At 45.6% G+C, this 15,910-nt stretch overlaps 1 protein-coding gene and 1 long non-coding RNA gene across 2 annotated transcripts; both read right to left on the reverse strand.

Moving 5' to 3' along the window:
• Positions 1 to 348: 348 nt before the first annotated feature.
• Positions 349 to 4,627, reverse strand: GDF5 (growth differentiation factor 5). Its single transcript, XM_048820031.2, has 2 exons — positions 3,738 to 4,627; positions 349 to 2,039 (listed from the first exon to the last, which is right to left on the reverse strand). The coding sequence occupies exons 1-2, from the start codon at positions 4,369 to 4,371 to the stop codon at positions 1,171 to 1,173; spliced, it is 1,503 nt and encodes a 500-aa protein (XP_048675988.1). The 5' UTR covers positions 4,372 to 4,627; the 3' UTR covers positions 349 to 1,170.
• An 8,285-nt stretch (positions 4,628 to 12,912) lies between these two features.
• Positions 12,913 to 14,920, reverse strand: LOC142068736 (uncharacterized). Its single transcript, XR_012664642.1, has 2 exons — positions 14,060 to 14,920; positions 12,913 to 13,471 (listed from the first exon to the last, which is right to left on the reverse strand). It is a non-coding gene; the product is annotated as an uncharacterized LOC142068736 (long non-coding RNA).
• Positions 14,921 to 15,910: the final 990 nt, after the last annotated feature.

Below are 15,910 nucleotides of genomic sequence, written 5' to 3' on the forward strand. Positions count from 1 at the left end.
CCTTAAAATATTTCTACAACAGATGCAGCATGCACAAAATACAGTGCAGTAAAGGTTAATGGCACTCATTTGCAATCACCACTCTCATCCCAGACTCAGCTACTAAACCCTTTACTCTACCATCATGCATTTTCGCAGTAAATATTTCTTCTGATACTTCCACGGTACACAAGTGCAACTGGAGGCGATCAAAGGTACGCACACGAAGATGGTATCGATACCAGTAGCACCCTGCCTTACTGACAGCTCCCTTTCCATTGTATTTATTGTACAGGATTCAAAACAAAGGATGTTAGTAACATTATAATTGTGCAGATGAAGAGAGCTAGCTACACCACAGCACTGTGTCAATAATTTATTACATTTTATGCTGTTATTGAGTAATTTTACTACGAGCACTTGAGAACAGCTTGAACCTTATACAGAGTAATACAACTTGCAACATACCAGTGGATAGAGTGAATAGTTAAGAAAGAGGTGAAGCTTGGAACAAAACATACATTGAAACAAATATGCTTCTGCATTTATCTAGCTCCATGTACAATCAAATACTAAATCAACACATTATATTTAATGATTTTTTTTCATATACACATAATTTTAAGAGCTAATCAGAAAAGTTCATCTTACAGTGTAACTATTTACACCAAACTCTGAGTGTTTAGGGACATTGCGTTCTCTTACAGACATTAGTATTCTCTTCAAACATTTCCTAATGGACATGGTGAGGAAGATATTGGAAGTGGGACTCAGATTTGTCTTAAGAACAACATTTAAAGGAACAGTAATGTTTTTTTAGAGGTGTATATGCAGCTTATTAACTTTACATTTAACAATATCCTTAGGGATTAAAACAGCAGAGTTTTTTGTGGTATGGAATTTTAATTTCCTTGGAAGTGATCTTTAGTGAGAACAATTCTCTTGTGATTACAGAATTCTTTACTCAAAGCCCCATTCTGGGCTAAGTTTGGAGGATGACAGTATTGAACTACTGCTAAAATGTGTCTACCACTAAGAGACATACAGACACGGTGAGAGTTTAGCAGATTGTTTCTTATTACCATTGTTAAACCATAGGTGTGCTAGGGGTAAGAGGATTAGTTACTCTTCTTTGAGAAGAGGTTCTTGTCAATTATCTTTGTTAATGTGTTAATGGGAGGGATTGTGCTGCTACCTACAACCACATGACTCCACTACCATGTCTTCATATTGTTTGTAGACCACGTTATTTGCAGAGTCTATGAAGAGAATGCTAATCGGACTCAGTCTGGTAGGAACACAGCAAGTCGGAGGAGTAGATTCTGGGTCCATTGAGTTCATTAGCGTTTGGATAACTGCGTGATTGGTGGGTTCCAAATGAGATCGAAGAGGAAATTCACAAAGCCCTTCACAGTGATAAGCTTCATATTCCAGAGGGGCTATTATCCAGTCGTCCCAGCCCATGTCCTTAAAATTCACATGGAGAGCTTTTTTACTACACCTTGCCTTCAGGTTCTTGTTGGGCCTCTTCCCTTGCCTCGTTGCTAGAGGAGCTCTTCTCTTCCTCCGCTGATTGAACAAGTATTCATAAACAGTTTTGTCATCTTGGCCTGATCTCGCCTTGATTTCATTAAAAAACAGGTCCCTTTTTTTTGTCCTCCCAAATACCAAGAAGAGAGCCTTTTCATTGACCTGCCTCCCTGTTCTATTCAATCCCATACTCCTCAGATCAATAGCTCTCCCCCTATCAAAAGCTTCGAGTTCGAAACACAAGTTAACTGAGTTTTTAAAATTCCTAAAAAGTTTCCAAATGTCAAATACTTCCCATTTTGGTGTATCTGCAGTGCTGACAGTGCGAGAGTCCAGGAGAGTTGCTGCTTGTCTGTTTGTGGGGCAACTGAACAATTTCACTTGGGAAGTTTTCCCAAGAGAATGAGGCTTCCAGGTCTCAGAGGGCTTTTTCCTTAATATCCGCAGCTCTGCCCCCAACAAACCATCTTTTTCTAATGCACTGATGTCAAAAATATATTTTTGTTTTCTTATGGCTGGAGCTCGGTCATCTAAAACAAAACAAAAACCGCAGACACTTTTAAGTTTATTGTAAACAAGAATGAGTATTAGCTCTAAAATTCCTCCTGTTACTTCTGAAGTTTGCTCACAAACTCACAAGATCACTCGCTATTAGCCCACAGTCTTGGAAGTCATAATAAAGAGCCTTTTAACCAATACGGAGACAGTCATAAAAACCTGCTCTGAGCTGAGACTCAGAGGAGCTTAATGACTCAGTAGTGAAATGGCATTCTGAACTCTTCTTGTTTCAGCTAAAGAAATGTCATCTCACCTGTGTGTGTTTTCTGGCCCCAAAGTATCAATTAGCCAACTGGCAGAGATTTCTCCTTCGAGTGTGAGCCATCGCAGTGCATAGCCACCACTTACATTCTTGGCATAGGACTGAAGTGGGGCATAAGTGGTGCCTGGACCTCATCCTGGCCCCCTGTACAGGGGTGAATTTCACCAATAGACAGTACAATGGTGAATTTGTCCTTTAAAACCCAAATCCTCCAGGAATTGCCAGGCACCAGGACAACTGCTTTATTAACTACACAAGGCTTAACTTATTCTGATGGAGCAAAAAAATATAACCCCCAGAACCACTGTTTCATTTGCCTGGTAAGGTTGATAAGAAGCATTGTTAAGAAACATGGCTATTTAAATTCAGCATGTTACATTGACGTTGCCTTCCAAAGGAAAATCAAGAATTTCATCTGGAACGCAGCTCTGCTGAACAGCATCCCATTTCTCTACAGCAGTCAAATTGTGATCATTAACTGCCTTCGGTGTCCCCGTTCTGGACTGGATTGTCAGGTACCAGCCTCACCATTGCTCTCTCATCCATAGCAGTCCCAGGAGCTGCTCTCCATGGGCACCATCCATGCTCACTGAAATCCCTAAAAAAACACACCCTAACGTTATGGAGAGCAGCATTGGGCTCGAATTGCCCTACTTGAGCAGTCAGGTGAACACCTGATCTGTGACACTGCCCATCTCACCAATAAGAAGCTACGTGATGAACAGGAAATGAAGCCTCTTCATTTATTGGAGGAAGGGGTGCACTAGGCTAGCTCAATTTTCTCAAAATTTTCCACAATCAGAAACTTGTGCCACAGAGTCTCAGGTCTCTCCTTGAAGAGGCCAGCATTTTCACAAAGAAGCTCTTTGTTTTGCTCCTGGAAAAGCACAGAAATAGCACTGTCTTTACAGCGCCATATGCCGGTAGACATATGGCTAACAAGAAATAAAATGGTATTTTACCAACTACTGTAGTTTAAGTATGAAAAAGCCCCCGAGTCATATTTTCAAAGGTGTTTAGGCACCTAAACATGCAGATAGGCAGCCAGTGGGTTTTCAAAACCACCTAGGCATCTAACAGCCATTCATTTCAATAGGAGTTAGGTGCCCCAGTGTTTTTGAAAATCCCACTAGGCACCTATCTGCATCTTTAGGCATCAGAAAGCCTTCGAAAATCTGTCCCTAAATGTTTTGCTTAGCTAGCATACAAATATTATGCCCTGCTGCCAGAAGAATCTTCAAAGCTTAACTGAAAAGACAAAAACTGCCTATAAGTTACATGATTCTGATTACATTCGAATCAGTCAAGCTATTTTCTTTCAATAATTATCATTATTTTTCAATTAACAATATGTGCAGACATGCATCACACACATACACACTCATAAATGCTGTAGCTCCTTTCTTACCTTGTCCTTTATCTATAAAGCTTGTTATTGTATTGGCAAGTCCAGTCTCCAGTTTTACACTTCCATTAATGCCTTTTCTTTCTGCATCCGAGAGAGTCCTGTAGAGGGAGAGCATGTATTCATGTGGCGTTATAGGGGGATGTTTGAAAGTCTCTTTAGGTTCCCTTTGTGTTACAGGCTCTTTAGTCTTTTTGGTTTTGTAAGAACTGGCATCAGTATTCCCTGTGCCAGTTTTTCTGAGCGAGGCTTTGCTGCCAAAGTTCTGAACCTTTGGGGTCACTGTCCTTACTCCAGATTGCCTGTTTGGGGACTGCCCTACCTTTGCGTCTGTGGTCCCTTCTCTAGAGAGACTCTTCTTTGATTCATTATTCTTTGCCAAGAGAGCTCCAGCTTGAACAGTATTGGTTTTAGCTCTAGCCTTTAAGGTCCCAGTACTATATCCATGGTTTCCAGTCCTAAAGGTACCTGCCCTTGGTGAGGGATTTGTCTCTTTTCCTTCTGCTTTTAACAATCCTAACTTGGATCCTGGATTACTCTGACCTGCTTCGGAATTACTCAACACTACAGAAACTAGAACCAGGTAAAACCAAGTCAAGTGCCAAAGCAATAAAGTGAGAAAGTGCAAGATTTTCATCCTCTGGTCTTCCTTTGAATGCCACTAAAGAAAAAATCAGAAAAGGTTCCTCCAGTTTGGCATAAGAAAACATGAAAGAAATTAAAAACTGAAGTCAGCAGGAATAGTTTTCTTTTAAGTTTAAAACACTTTAAATCTGTTTGTTTAACATTTGTATCCAGTCCCATAGTGGAAATGCTCATTTATTCAGATCTAATCTTCTCCTGGCCTCAGTTAGCAGCTAAAAAGAACTTGTTCTTGAAAAGAGAAGGTTTACCACCCCTTTTTCTTCTGTAAAACTGACTGAAAGCTTGAAGGAGTCTTGTTTAAATCTGAGGGGGTTTTTTTCCAAGAAGGAAGAATGGCGTAATGCTGCCTCTGTGTTACAAGTTTCTTTTTCTTTTTTTTTTTTTTTAAAGTTTTGAATCCTTTCCAGTGAAAATATTTCACACACAGAGACCTGCAGGTGCTTAGAAATTTTTTACAAACCTGAACTCAGGAATTGGAAACGGAATTCCAACAAAAACCTATTTAATTACTCTCTGATGTCATGCTGTCTAAACTAATTTAACTGCGATATATTTCTTTTAAAAAAATCTTCTTTACCCTTTCCATTAGCATGAGTCATACTCTGCTTCATGTGAAACAACTCTGTAGGATCAAAACTCCAGAGGATGCCTTTTAAAGTGGCAATACGACCTTTACATTAGCCTTAGATGAACTTCACATTCAAACAGAACAAAGTACAAAACTAACGGTATGAATCTTGTACAGAAGCTGTTGGAATAAATACATTCAAATATCTTATGATTCATAAGACAAATTTCAAACAGTTCTGGACTTGGAATCTTTTCCTGATAATTGCAACAGTGAAGTTGCTTTTTTGTTTGGCTAACTGAAGGACTTTGCTAATAAAGTCATATACATCCATTCACACAAAGAACATATTTTGAAGGCATTTATCATTACACTTTTAGAAAATAAAGTTAATTTCAGTTTGATGCAAACACTTGAACAAATGAACTGAAGCCTCATGAAATACAGAAGGAATGTTTCCCTGTTTTGTAGGCAGCATTTTCATGCCTCTCCAGATTTCCCCATTTCTGTAATCTGTTCCTGACTGTAGAATTTACCTATCAGATCTGATTTTGTCCAGAATTAAGCAGCAGTGTCCCCTGCAGGAAAATAGAGTTTCTGTCAACCTAAGGCATGGAGGGAGCCAGAGAGACAGGATTCTAAAACTCCCAGTCACAGGCTTGGTTTACACTAGCAAGTTATGCTGGTATAACTAAATCACTCAGGGGTGTGGAAAACCCCCTGAGCCACACAGTTATACTGACCTAACCTCCAGTGTAGACAGCGTTATGTCGATGGAAGAAGCCCTTCTGTTGGCGTAGGTAGCTGTGACACCCTGTATCTCTGGGGAACACCCTGCACTCCATGTTCATCCTTATAATATGATTGTGTGGTATCCAATGCAAAGTTTGTCATATTGGGTGTCTTCAGAAGGCTCATAGAATCATAGAATATCAGGGTTGGAAGGGACCTCAGGAGGTCATCTAGTCCAACCCCCTGCTCAAAGTAGGATCAATCACCCCAATTTTTGGCCCAGAACTCACAACCCTGGGTTTAGCAGGCCATGCTCAAACCACTGAGCTATCCCTTCCACCTTCAATGATGCACTGAGCATTGTTGTTACAGTAATGTTATAGTAATGTTATAGGTTGTAATTTCATGTATATAGTTATGAGGTTGAAAACGTATCCTCATGGCTTAAAACAAGCCCAGACAAAACTCTCCAGGAACAGAGGGGCAGTTCACACCTCATCGGGGCATGTATGGGACAAACCCAGCCCAACCTCACAGGAACAAAGGACACTGGCCTAGGCAGCAACAAAGGATCTGTTGGACTCTCGAGTGAGTCACCCCACTTCCCTTGGCGAGTCAGGGACTACGATGAGGTAATGCTCATGTGGCCCTAAAAGGTGGAGGGGCAAAGCCAAGAGGAAAGAAAGAACATGATAAAAAGGAGAAATGTTTGCCATGCTCTTCCTCTCTCTTCCACCTCCATCTACAGACACCACCATCAAGCGACTGAAGCACTGATCAAAGGGGAGAGCCTGGCTGATAGGCAACCATCCAGCCTGTGGTGAGAAGCATCTAAGTTTGTAAGGGCACTGAAAGTGTTAAGATCAGCTTAGAATGCATTTTGCTTTTATTTCATTTGACCAAATCTGACTTGTGCTTTGACTTATAATCACTTAAAATCTAGCTTTTGTACTTAATACATTTGCTTATTTATTCTACCTGAAGCAGTGCATTTGGTTTGAAGCACGTCAGAGACTCCCCTTGGGATAACAAGCCTGCTACATATCCATTTCTTTGTTAAATTGATGAACGAATATAAGCTTGCAGCGTCCAGCAGGCATAACTGGACACTGCAAGACAGAGGTTCCTAGGGTTGTGTCTGGGACTGGAGATATTGGCTAGTGTCATTTGGTTGCACAATCCAAGCAGCTTACATGCCAGAGGCTGTGCATGAACAGTCCAGGAGTGGGGGTTCTCACAGTAGAGCAGGGTAAAGTTGGCTCCCAGAGTCAAGGATTGGGGTGATCTAGCAGATCACCGGTCCAGATAACACCAGGGGAACATCACAGTAGCATCTTCACTAAGCACTACAGTAGCGCAACTGCAGCACTGTTTAAGTGTAGACAAGGCCTCATTCTTTAAATGGCTTCATGTAAATGTGATCTTTTACTAAATAGTGAAATGCATATCTTTAAAGACCCATCCTTACAACCCCACAGAAATAACACATAATCAAGGTGTTGGTACTTAGAAATGAGAACTGTCCCATGAGTCAAACTAAACTCATTTGCATTCTGATTTAAAAGATAATACAAAACAAACAAATCTCTGCTGTATATTACGAAAATGGGCTATTGTTTTTCTAAATGAGACCTTGGGATGGAGGAACTGGCTCAGATTAAATAAGAATGAACTCGATCCCTTGCCCCAGACTGAAGCTGAACTCAGTCCCAGCAACCTGAATTTCAACTATTTCTGAGGCTGAGAAGCGCTACCGTATTTTTTGGTATGCTTCTTTGTTCTCATTTTCAACATCCCTGCACTTCATGCTTTGGACCAGGTCCAGAAGCAGAAATACCAAATTATTACAGCAAATAATACCCCTGAAATGGAATCATATAGCTCTTTCCAGTCGAGGGTCTCAGAACACTTTACAAAGGTGGGTAAGTGCCATTATCTCCATTGTAGAGATGGGGAAGCTGAGGCATGGAAAGGTTCAGGGCCTTGCCCGAGGTCACACAGCCAGGGGAGAATTTCAAAAAGCATTGGCATTGGACTAACTCTGCTCTCACTGGAGCCAATGCAGTTTTACTATTGATTTCAATAGGAGAAGAATTATGCCACTTCTGAATACTTAAAAATATCACTCAAAGTTAGTGGAAGAGCCTGAAGTAGAGCCCAGGAGGACAATGCCAGCAGCCAAATGCATGGAGCGTGGCCACTCTGCCAAAAGTAGAAAGCACTGGAAGTCAGAGCAGAAATGCTATTTTGCAATATTTCAGATAAAAAGGGCTCAGAGAAGATTCTTCACTCAGGAGCTATACATTGGCTGGGTATGCTGCTAAAATTGTAAAGACAATATTTATAGTTATATATTTCATTAATTTGACATTATCACCTTGATACCTGGGCATTTTATACAAACTTTGAGAGAAAACTAAAATTGCCGACAACTGGTAACAAGCCAAATTAGGCCTTTCTGCCCCCAAACAGGCTTGGCCTACCATGGAGGTGTTTACCAATTGAGGGGTTATATGGGACAAATCAGAGAAAGGAGGCAAAGGATGCTAAGGAAAAACATCCAGGGGCCAACGGAGAGAAAAAGCACACAGGCAGCTTCTTGAGGGGTGCTTCCATTTGGCCAACTTGGAGAGAGCGCTATCACGTCATGAATGGGCCTCCTAGGCCCCTATGTCCTAGAGGTCCCTGGATAGAACTCCTGCCCCATGGCACATTGTGTCTGATGGTCCCTTGGATGGGACTCTATGGCACTGTGTCCAATGGGTCTTGGATGGGTACCCAGGCCACAAAGCCATTAGCGTAGATCCTCACAGCTCTTCAACTCTGACCATTCTGACTTTCTCTGTGGCCCAATGAAGATTTAATTATTTATATAAAATGGAACAACTTCAATAGGAGAGGTTGAGGGGGCCCACCCCAAAGTACCCCATAGGCCAGTGGTTAGGGCACTCTCCTGGGAAGCAGAAGACCTGGGTTTAACTCCTTGCTCCAAATCAGGCAGAGTAGGAATTCAAACATGCATCTCCGACATCAGTCCCAACCACAAGGATTATTGTTAGTCCTGCCCAGAATGCCAATTAGTGGGCCCCTTGGTCCTGCTCCCAGTCCCACTAGTGGGCATCCCATTTGTGTGGATCAGGGTAGGCCTTGTTGGACCCTGTGATGGGGTGTACCTACTCTGCCCTAGCCCAGAAAGGGTTAACTGTGCATTGCAGGCCGAGGAGGCCACATCCTTCCGCCTCTGCTGGGCACGCTCAGCCTGGAGACAGGATATAAAAGGAAGCAGTCCAGCTCAGTCTGGCAGGCTGCTGAAGGGGGAAGGACGCAGGTTGCAAGCTCTCTCCCGGGAGTGGTTACAGGCCTTGACCACAGAGCCAAGATGCACTGAGCCCCAGACAGAATCCAGGCTGCCTGTGGAACCCAGAGAGGGGACCGAGCCATCAGGAGCTGCACTGGCTGAGGACCCCAGAGACCCACGGGAATTGTGGACCACCGCTGTGGAAGACAGGGTAGGAAGCAGTCCAGAGGACTTAGGGCTTTGTCTACACTTACCAGAGGATCGACGCTGTGGCGATCGATGCATCAGCGGTCAATTTAGCGGGTCTAGTGAAAACCCGCTAAATCAACCACCGATCGCTCTCCCGTCGACTCCTGTATTCCACCTGATCGAGAAGAGTAAGGGGAGTCGATGGGAGAGCGTCTCCCATCGACGTTGCATAGTGTGGACCCCACAGTAAGTAGCTCTAAGCTACATCGATTTGAGTTACGCTATTCACATAACTCAAATTGCGTAGCTTAGATCGACTTTTCCCTTTAGTATAGACAAGACCTCTGACATTGCTCCAGGTGGAGAACTAGGGAACAGGTCAGTGTGTTTCGGGGAGATCCCCACTGACTTAGTGGTGAGCACCCTCGCCACTGCCAGGGCCCTGGGCTAGGACTCAAAGGAGCAGGAAGGGCCCAAGTCCTCCTACCCCAGGTGCCACACTAGGTGGCACCCCACTTCCCCAACAGACCAACAGACCAACACAGCCCCATGGAGGTGGATGACTTTATTGACTCCAGCCAGTAGGCCACACAGCCCCATGGAGATGGGCAGCTTTATTGACTGCGGCCATACAGGCCATACTACCACACGTTATAATCTGGGTCACCAGCATAGGACCTAACTGGCTGTGGTATAGCCTCTCTCTTTCTTTTAACCATACATGACCTGACACCCCATGATGGGGCGTACCCACTCCATGACAGATCCCTAGAACTAGACAGATCCATAGAATCAAGTGGATGTTGATTTATTTTAGTAATTGTAGACTACACCACCCAGTACCCAGAGGCTGTGGCCATGCACTCTGTACCACACAGGCAATAGTTACTGGATGACTGAAAGCGTTCTCCCATGTAGAGATCCCAAGAGTCATCTTGTCAGATCAGGGTACGGCCTTCATGTCACAGCTAATGTAAGAGATGTGGTCTCGAGGGTCCATTCAGTAAAAAACACAGATGGATGGTTTCAGAGTAGCAGCCGTGTTAGTCTGTATCTGCAAAAAGAAAAGGAGTACTTGTGGCACCTTGAGACTAACAAATTTATTTGAGCATAACCTTTCGTGAGCTCACTTCGTCGGATGCACCCGATGAAGTGAGCTGTAGCTCACGAAAGCTTATGCTCAAATAAATTGGTTAGTCTCTCAGCCCTGCTCTACGCTAGGACTTTAGGTCGAATTTAGCAGCGTTAAATCGATGTAAACCTGCACCTGTCCACACGATGAAGACCTTTATTTTGACTTAAAGGGCTCTTAAAATCGATTTCCTTACTCCATCCCTGACAAGTGGATTAGCGCTTAAATCGGCCTTGGCGTGTCCAATTTGGGGTACTGTGGACACAATTCGACGGTATTGGCCTCCGGGAGCTATCCCAGAGTGCTCCATTGTGACACTGCTCTGGACTGCTCTCAACTCAGATGCACGATTGTTTGCCTTTGCTCTGACGCAGGGAGGGGCGACTGAAGACACGGCTTATTGTCCTTATTGGAACAAGAAGGTTAGCCTGGCCTCTGATTGATACATGGCTAGATTTACCTCGCTGCACCTTCTCTGTGAGTGACTGCAGTGTGATCTAGAAGAATGAGTCCCCTAGACAGGGGAGGGGGGGACTGCTAGCAGTCGTACTGTACCATCTTCTGCCAGGCAGGCAAGAGATGAGGATGGCTAGCAGTCGTACTGTACCATCTTCTGCCGAGCAGCCATGAGATGTGGATGGCATGCAGTCCTTCTGCACCGTCTGCTGCCAGCCAAAGATGTAAAAGATAGATGGAGTGGGTCAAAACAAAAAATAGACCAGATTTGTTTTGTACTCATTTGCCTCCTCCCCTGTCTAGGGGACTCATTCCTCTAGGTCACACTGCAGTCACTCACAGAGAAGGTGCAGCGAGGTAAATCTAGCCATGTATCAATCAGAGGCCAGGCTAACCTCCTTGTTCCAATAAGAACAATAACTTAGGTGCACCATTTCTTATTGGAACCCTCCGTGAAGTCCTGCCTGAAATACTCCTTGATGTAAAGCCACCCCCTTTGTTGATTTTAGCTCCCTGAAGCCAACCCTGTAAGCTGTGTCGTCAGTTGCCCCTCCCTCCGTCAGAGCAACGGCAGACAATCGTTCCGCGCCTTTTTTCTGTGCGGACGCCATACCAAGGCAAGCATGGAGGCCGCTCAGCTCACTTTGGCAATTAGGAACACATTAAACACCACACGCATTATCCAGCAGTATATGCAGCACCAGAACCTGGCAAAGCGATACTGGGCGAGGAGGCGACGTCAGCGCGGTCACCTGAGTGATCAGGACATGGACACAGATTTCTCTGAAAGCATGGGCCCTGCCAATGCATGCATCATGGTGCTAATGGGGCAGGTTCATGCTGTGGAACGCCGATTCTGGGCTCGGGAAACAAGCACAGACTGGTAGGACCGCATAGTGTTGCAGGTCTGGGACGATTCCCAGTGGCTGCGAAACTTTCGCATGCGTAAGGGCACTTTCATGGAACTTTGTGACTTGCTTTCCCCTGCCCTGAGGCGCATGAATACCAAGATGAGAGCAGCCCTCACAGTTGAGAAGCGAGTGGCGATAGCCCTGTGGAAGCTTGCAACGCCAGACAGCTACCAGTCAGTTGGGAATCAATTTGGAGTGGGCAAATCTACTGTGGGGGCTGCTGTGATGCAAGTAGCCCACGCAATCAAAGATCTGCTGATATCAAGGGTAGTGACCCTGGGAAATGTGCAGGTCATAGTGGATGGCTTTGCTGCAATGGGATTCCCTAACTGTGGTGGGGCTATAGACGGAACCCATATCCCTATCTTGGCACCGGAGCACCAAGCCGCCGAGTACATAAACCGCAAGGGGTACTTTTCGATAGTGCTGCAAGCTCTGGTGGATCACAAGGGACGTTTCACCAACATCAACGTGGGATGGCCGGGAAAGGTGCATGATGCTCGCATCTTCAGGAACTCTGGTCTGTTTCAAAAGCTGCAGGAAGGGACTTTATTCCCAGATCAGAAAATAACTGTTGGGGATGTTGAAATGCCTATATGTATCCTTGGGGACCCAGCCTACCCCTTAATGCCATGGCTCATGAAGCCGTACACAGGCAGCCTGGACAGTAGTCAGGAGCTGTTCAACTACAGGCTGAGCAAGTGCAGAATGGTGGTAGAATGTGCATTTGGATGTTTAAAGGCGCGCTGGCGCAGTTTACTGACTCGCTTAGACCTCAGCGAAACCAATATTCCCACTGTTATTACTGCTTGCTGTGTGCTCCACAATATCTGTGAGAGTAAGGGGGAGACGTTTATGGCGGGGTGGGAGGTTGAGGCAAATCGCCTGGCTGCTGGTTACGCGCAGCCAGACACCAGGGCGGTTAGAAGAGCACAGGAGGGCGCGGTACGCATCAGAGAAGCTTTGAAAACCAGTTTCATGACTGGACAGGCTACGGTGTGAAAGTTCTGTTTGTTTCTCCTTGATGAAACCCCCCGCCCCTTGGTTCACTCTACTTCCCTGTAAGCTAACCACCCGCCCCTCCTCCCTTCAATCACCGCTTGCAGAGGCAATAAAGTCATTGTTGCTTCACATTCATGCATTCTTTATTCATTCATCACACAAATAGGGGGATGACTACCAAGGTAGCCCAGGAGGGGTGGTGGAGGAGGGAAGGAAAATGCCACACAGCACTTTAAGCACAGCACTTTAAAAGTTTACAACTTTAAAATTTATTGAATGACAGCCTTCTTTTTTTTGGGCAATCCTCTGTGGTGGAGTGGCTGGTTGGCCGGAGGCCCCCCCACCGCGTTCTTGGGCGTCTGGGTGTGGAGGCTATGGAACTTGGGGAGGAGGGCGGTTGGTTACAGAGGGGCTGCAGTGGCAGTCTGTGCTCCAGCTGCCTTTGCTGCAGCTCAACCATACACTGGAGCATACTGGTTTGGTCCTGCAGCAGCCTCAGCATTGAATCCTGCCTCCTCTCATCACGCTGCCGCCACATTTGAGCTTCAGCCCTGTCTTCAGCCCGCCACTTACTCTCTGCAGCCCGCCACTTACTCTCTTCAGCCCGCCACCTCTCCTCCCGGTCATTTTGTGCTTTCCTGCACTCTGACATTATTTGCCTCCACGCATTCGTCTGTGCTCTGTCAGTGTGGGAGGACAGCATGAGCTCGGAGAACATTTCATCGCGAGTGCGTTTTTTTTTCTTTCTAAGCTTCACTAGCCTCTGTGAAGGAGAAGATCCTGTGATCATTGAAACACATGCAGCTAGTGGAGAAAAAAAAAGGGACAGCGGTATTTAAAAAGACACATTTTATAAAACAGTGGCTACACTCTTTCAGGGTAAACCTTGCTGTTAACATTACATACATAGCACATGTGCTTTCGTTACAAGGTCGCATTTTGCCTCCTCCCACCGCGTGACTACCCCCTCAACCTTCCCCCCTCCCTGTGGCTAACAGCGGGGAACATTTCTGTTTAGCCACAGGCAAACAGCCCAGCAGGAATGGGCTCCTCTGAGTGTCCCCTGAAGAAAAGCACTCTATTTCAACCAGGCGACCATGAATTATATCTCACTCTCCTGAGGATAACACAGAGAGATAAAGAACGGATGTTGTTTGAATGCCAGCAAACATACACTGCAATGCTTTGTTCTACAATGATTCCCGAGTACGTGTTACTGGCCTGGAGTGGTAAAGTGTCCTACCATGAAGGACGCAATAAGGCTGCCCTCCCCAGAAACCTTTTGCAAAGGCTTTAGGACTACATCTAGGAGAACCGCAAATGCCAGGGCAAAGTAATCCTTTCACATGCTTGCTTTTAAACCATGTATAGTATTTTAAAAGGTACACTCACCAGAGGTCCCTTCTCCGCCTGCTGGGTCCAGGAGGCAGCCTTGGGTGGGTTCGGGGTGTACTGGCTCCAGGTCTAGGGTGAGAAACAGTTCCTGGCTGTCGGGAAAACCGGTTTCTCCGCTTGCTTGCTGTGAGCTATCTACAACCTCATCATCATCATCATCTTCTTCGTCCCCAAAACCTGCTTCCGTATTGCCTCCATCTCCATTGAAGGAGTCAAACAACACGCCTGGGGTAGTGGTGGCTGAACCCCCTAAAATGGCATGCAGCTCATCATAGAAGCGGCATGTTTGGGGCTCTGACCCAGAGCGGCTGTTCGCCTCTCTGGTTTTCTGGTAGGCTTACCTCAGCTCCTTCAGTTTCACGCGGCACTGCTTCGGGTCCCTGTTATGGCCTCTGTCCTTCATGCCCTGGGAGATTTTGACAAAGGTTTTGGCATTTCGAAAACTGGAACGGAGTTCTGATAGCACGGATTCCTCTCCCCAAACAGCGATCAGATCCCGTACCTCCCGTTCGGTCCATGCTGGAGCTCTTTTGCGATTCTGGGACTCCATCATGGTCACCTGTGCTGATGAGCTCTGCATGGTCACCTGCAGCTTGCCACGCTGGCCAAACAGGAAATGAGATTCAAAAGTTCGCGGTTCTTTTCCTGTCTACCTGGCCACTGCATCTGAGTTGAGAGTGCTGTCCAGAGCGGTCATAATGGAGCACTCTGGGATAGCTCTCGGAGGCCAATACCATCGAATTGTGTCCACAGTACCCCAAATTCGAGCCGGCAACGTCGATTTAAGCGCTAATCCACTTGTCAGGGGTGGAGTAAGGAAATCGATTTTAAGAGCCCTTTAAGTCGAAATAAAGGGCTTCATTGTGTGGACGGGTGCAGGTTTACATCGATTTAACGCTGCTAAATTCGACCTAAAGTCCTAGTGTAGACCAGGGCTAGGTGGTGTTAATGGACAAGGGAGGTATGGGTGATTTTTATTTGGTGTTGTTTGTTGCAGCGTCTGTCACATTTTTCTTCATTGCACATTTGGCCATAGGGCAGGAGTACAAGTCTGAGAGAGGTAAGGTTCAGTCAAAACTCATTCAGGGTTCCCTGGCATAGCGTTGTCCCCACCAAGAAGCTGTGGTAACCCAGTGCACGCACTGTGTTTCTGAGCCATGCCACCTTCTTAATTTTTTTTTAAATGACTAGTTAGGCCCACCAAGTCGCACAATATTTTTGATTTCCTGCATTAGACACATAACAAATGGTCTAGTATATATGCTGCACTTAGTTGCCTGAGAAACATTATTATTTCATGAATTACAGTATTTACAAATATATCATTAATTTTAAAATTTGTGCAATGGAGTGCATATTACTAATAATGCCTTTTGCTGGATGGTTAAAGGCTAATTCCTCCTCCTTTTTTAATGGCTTGACCTAATTTATTAGTTAGTGAATTAATTAAGTGATGGGCACAGCAGGCAGTAACTCAAGGTGGGAGGGCAAGGGAGAAGAGAAGAGAGCCCCAGGATGATCCAGGGTGAATCGCAGAGAACTGCAATGGAGAATGAAAGACCAGAGCACTTCAGTCAGACCCGTCCCCACCTGTGGCTCAGTGGCATCGGGGCGGGGAATTACCCTGCTGGGAACCGGCTCTGCCTGATTGGCCCTTACACCATATTGTTGAAAGGAGCTGGTGGGGACCCACGGAGCCGCCTCCCTGGCCCGCTATTCACCCGCCGCCCCTGGGAGCAGCAGTGCTGAGAGGAAGGCCCAGGGCTGCGGCGGGGCTGTTAGATCCATGGCACTGCCCACTTGTGCTGAGATTCCGCCTTGTGCCTCCCCCGCGTCCCAAGACGCACA

Source organism: Caretta caretta, chromosome 13, assembly GCF_965140235.1.
Source record: "Caretta caretta isolate rCarCar2 chromosome 13, rCarCar1.hap1, whole genome shotgun sequence".
Classification (NCBI taxonomy): domain Eukaryota; kingdom Metazoa; phylum Chordata; order Testudines; family Cheloniidae; genus Caretta; species Caretta caretta.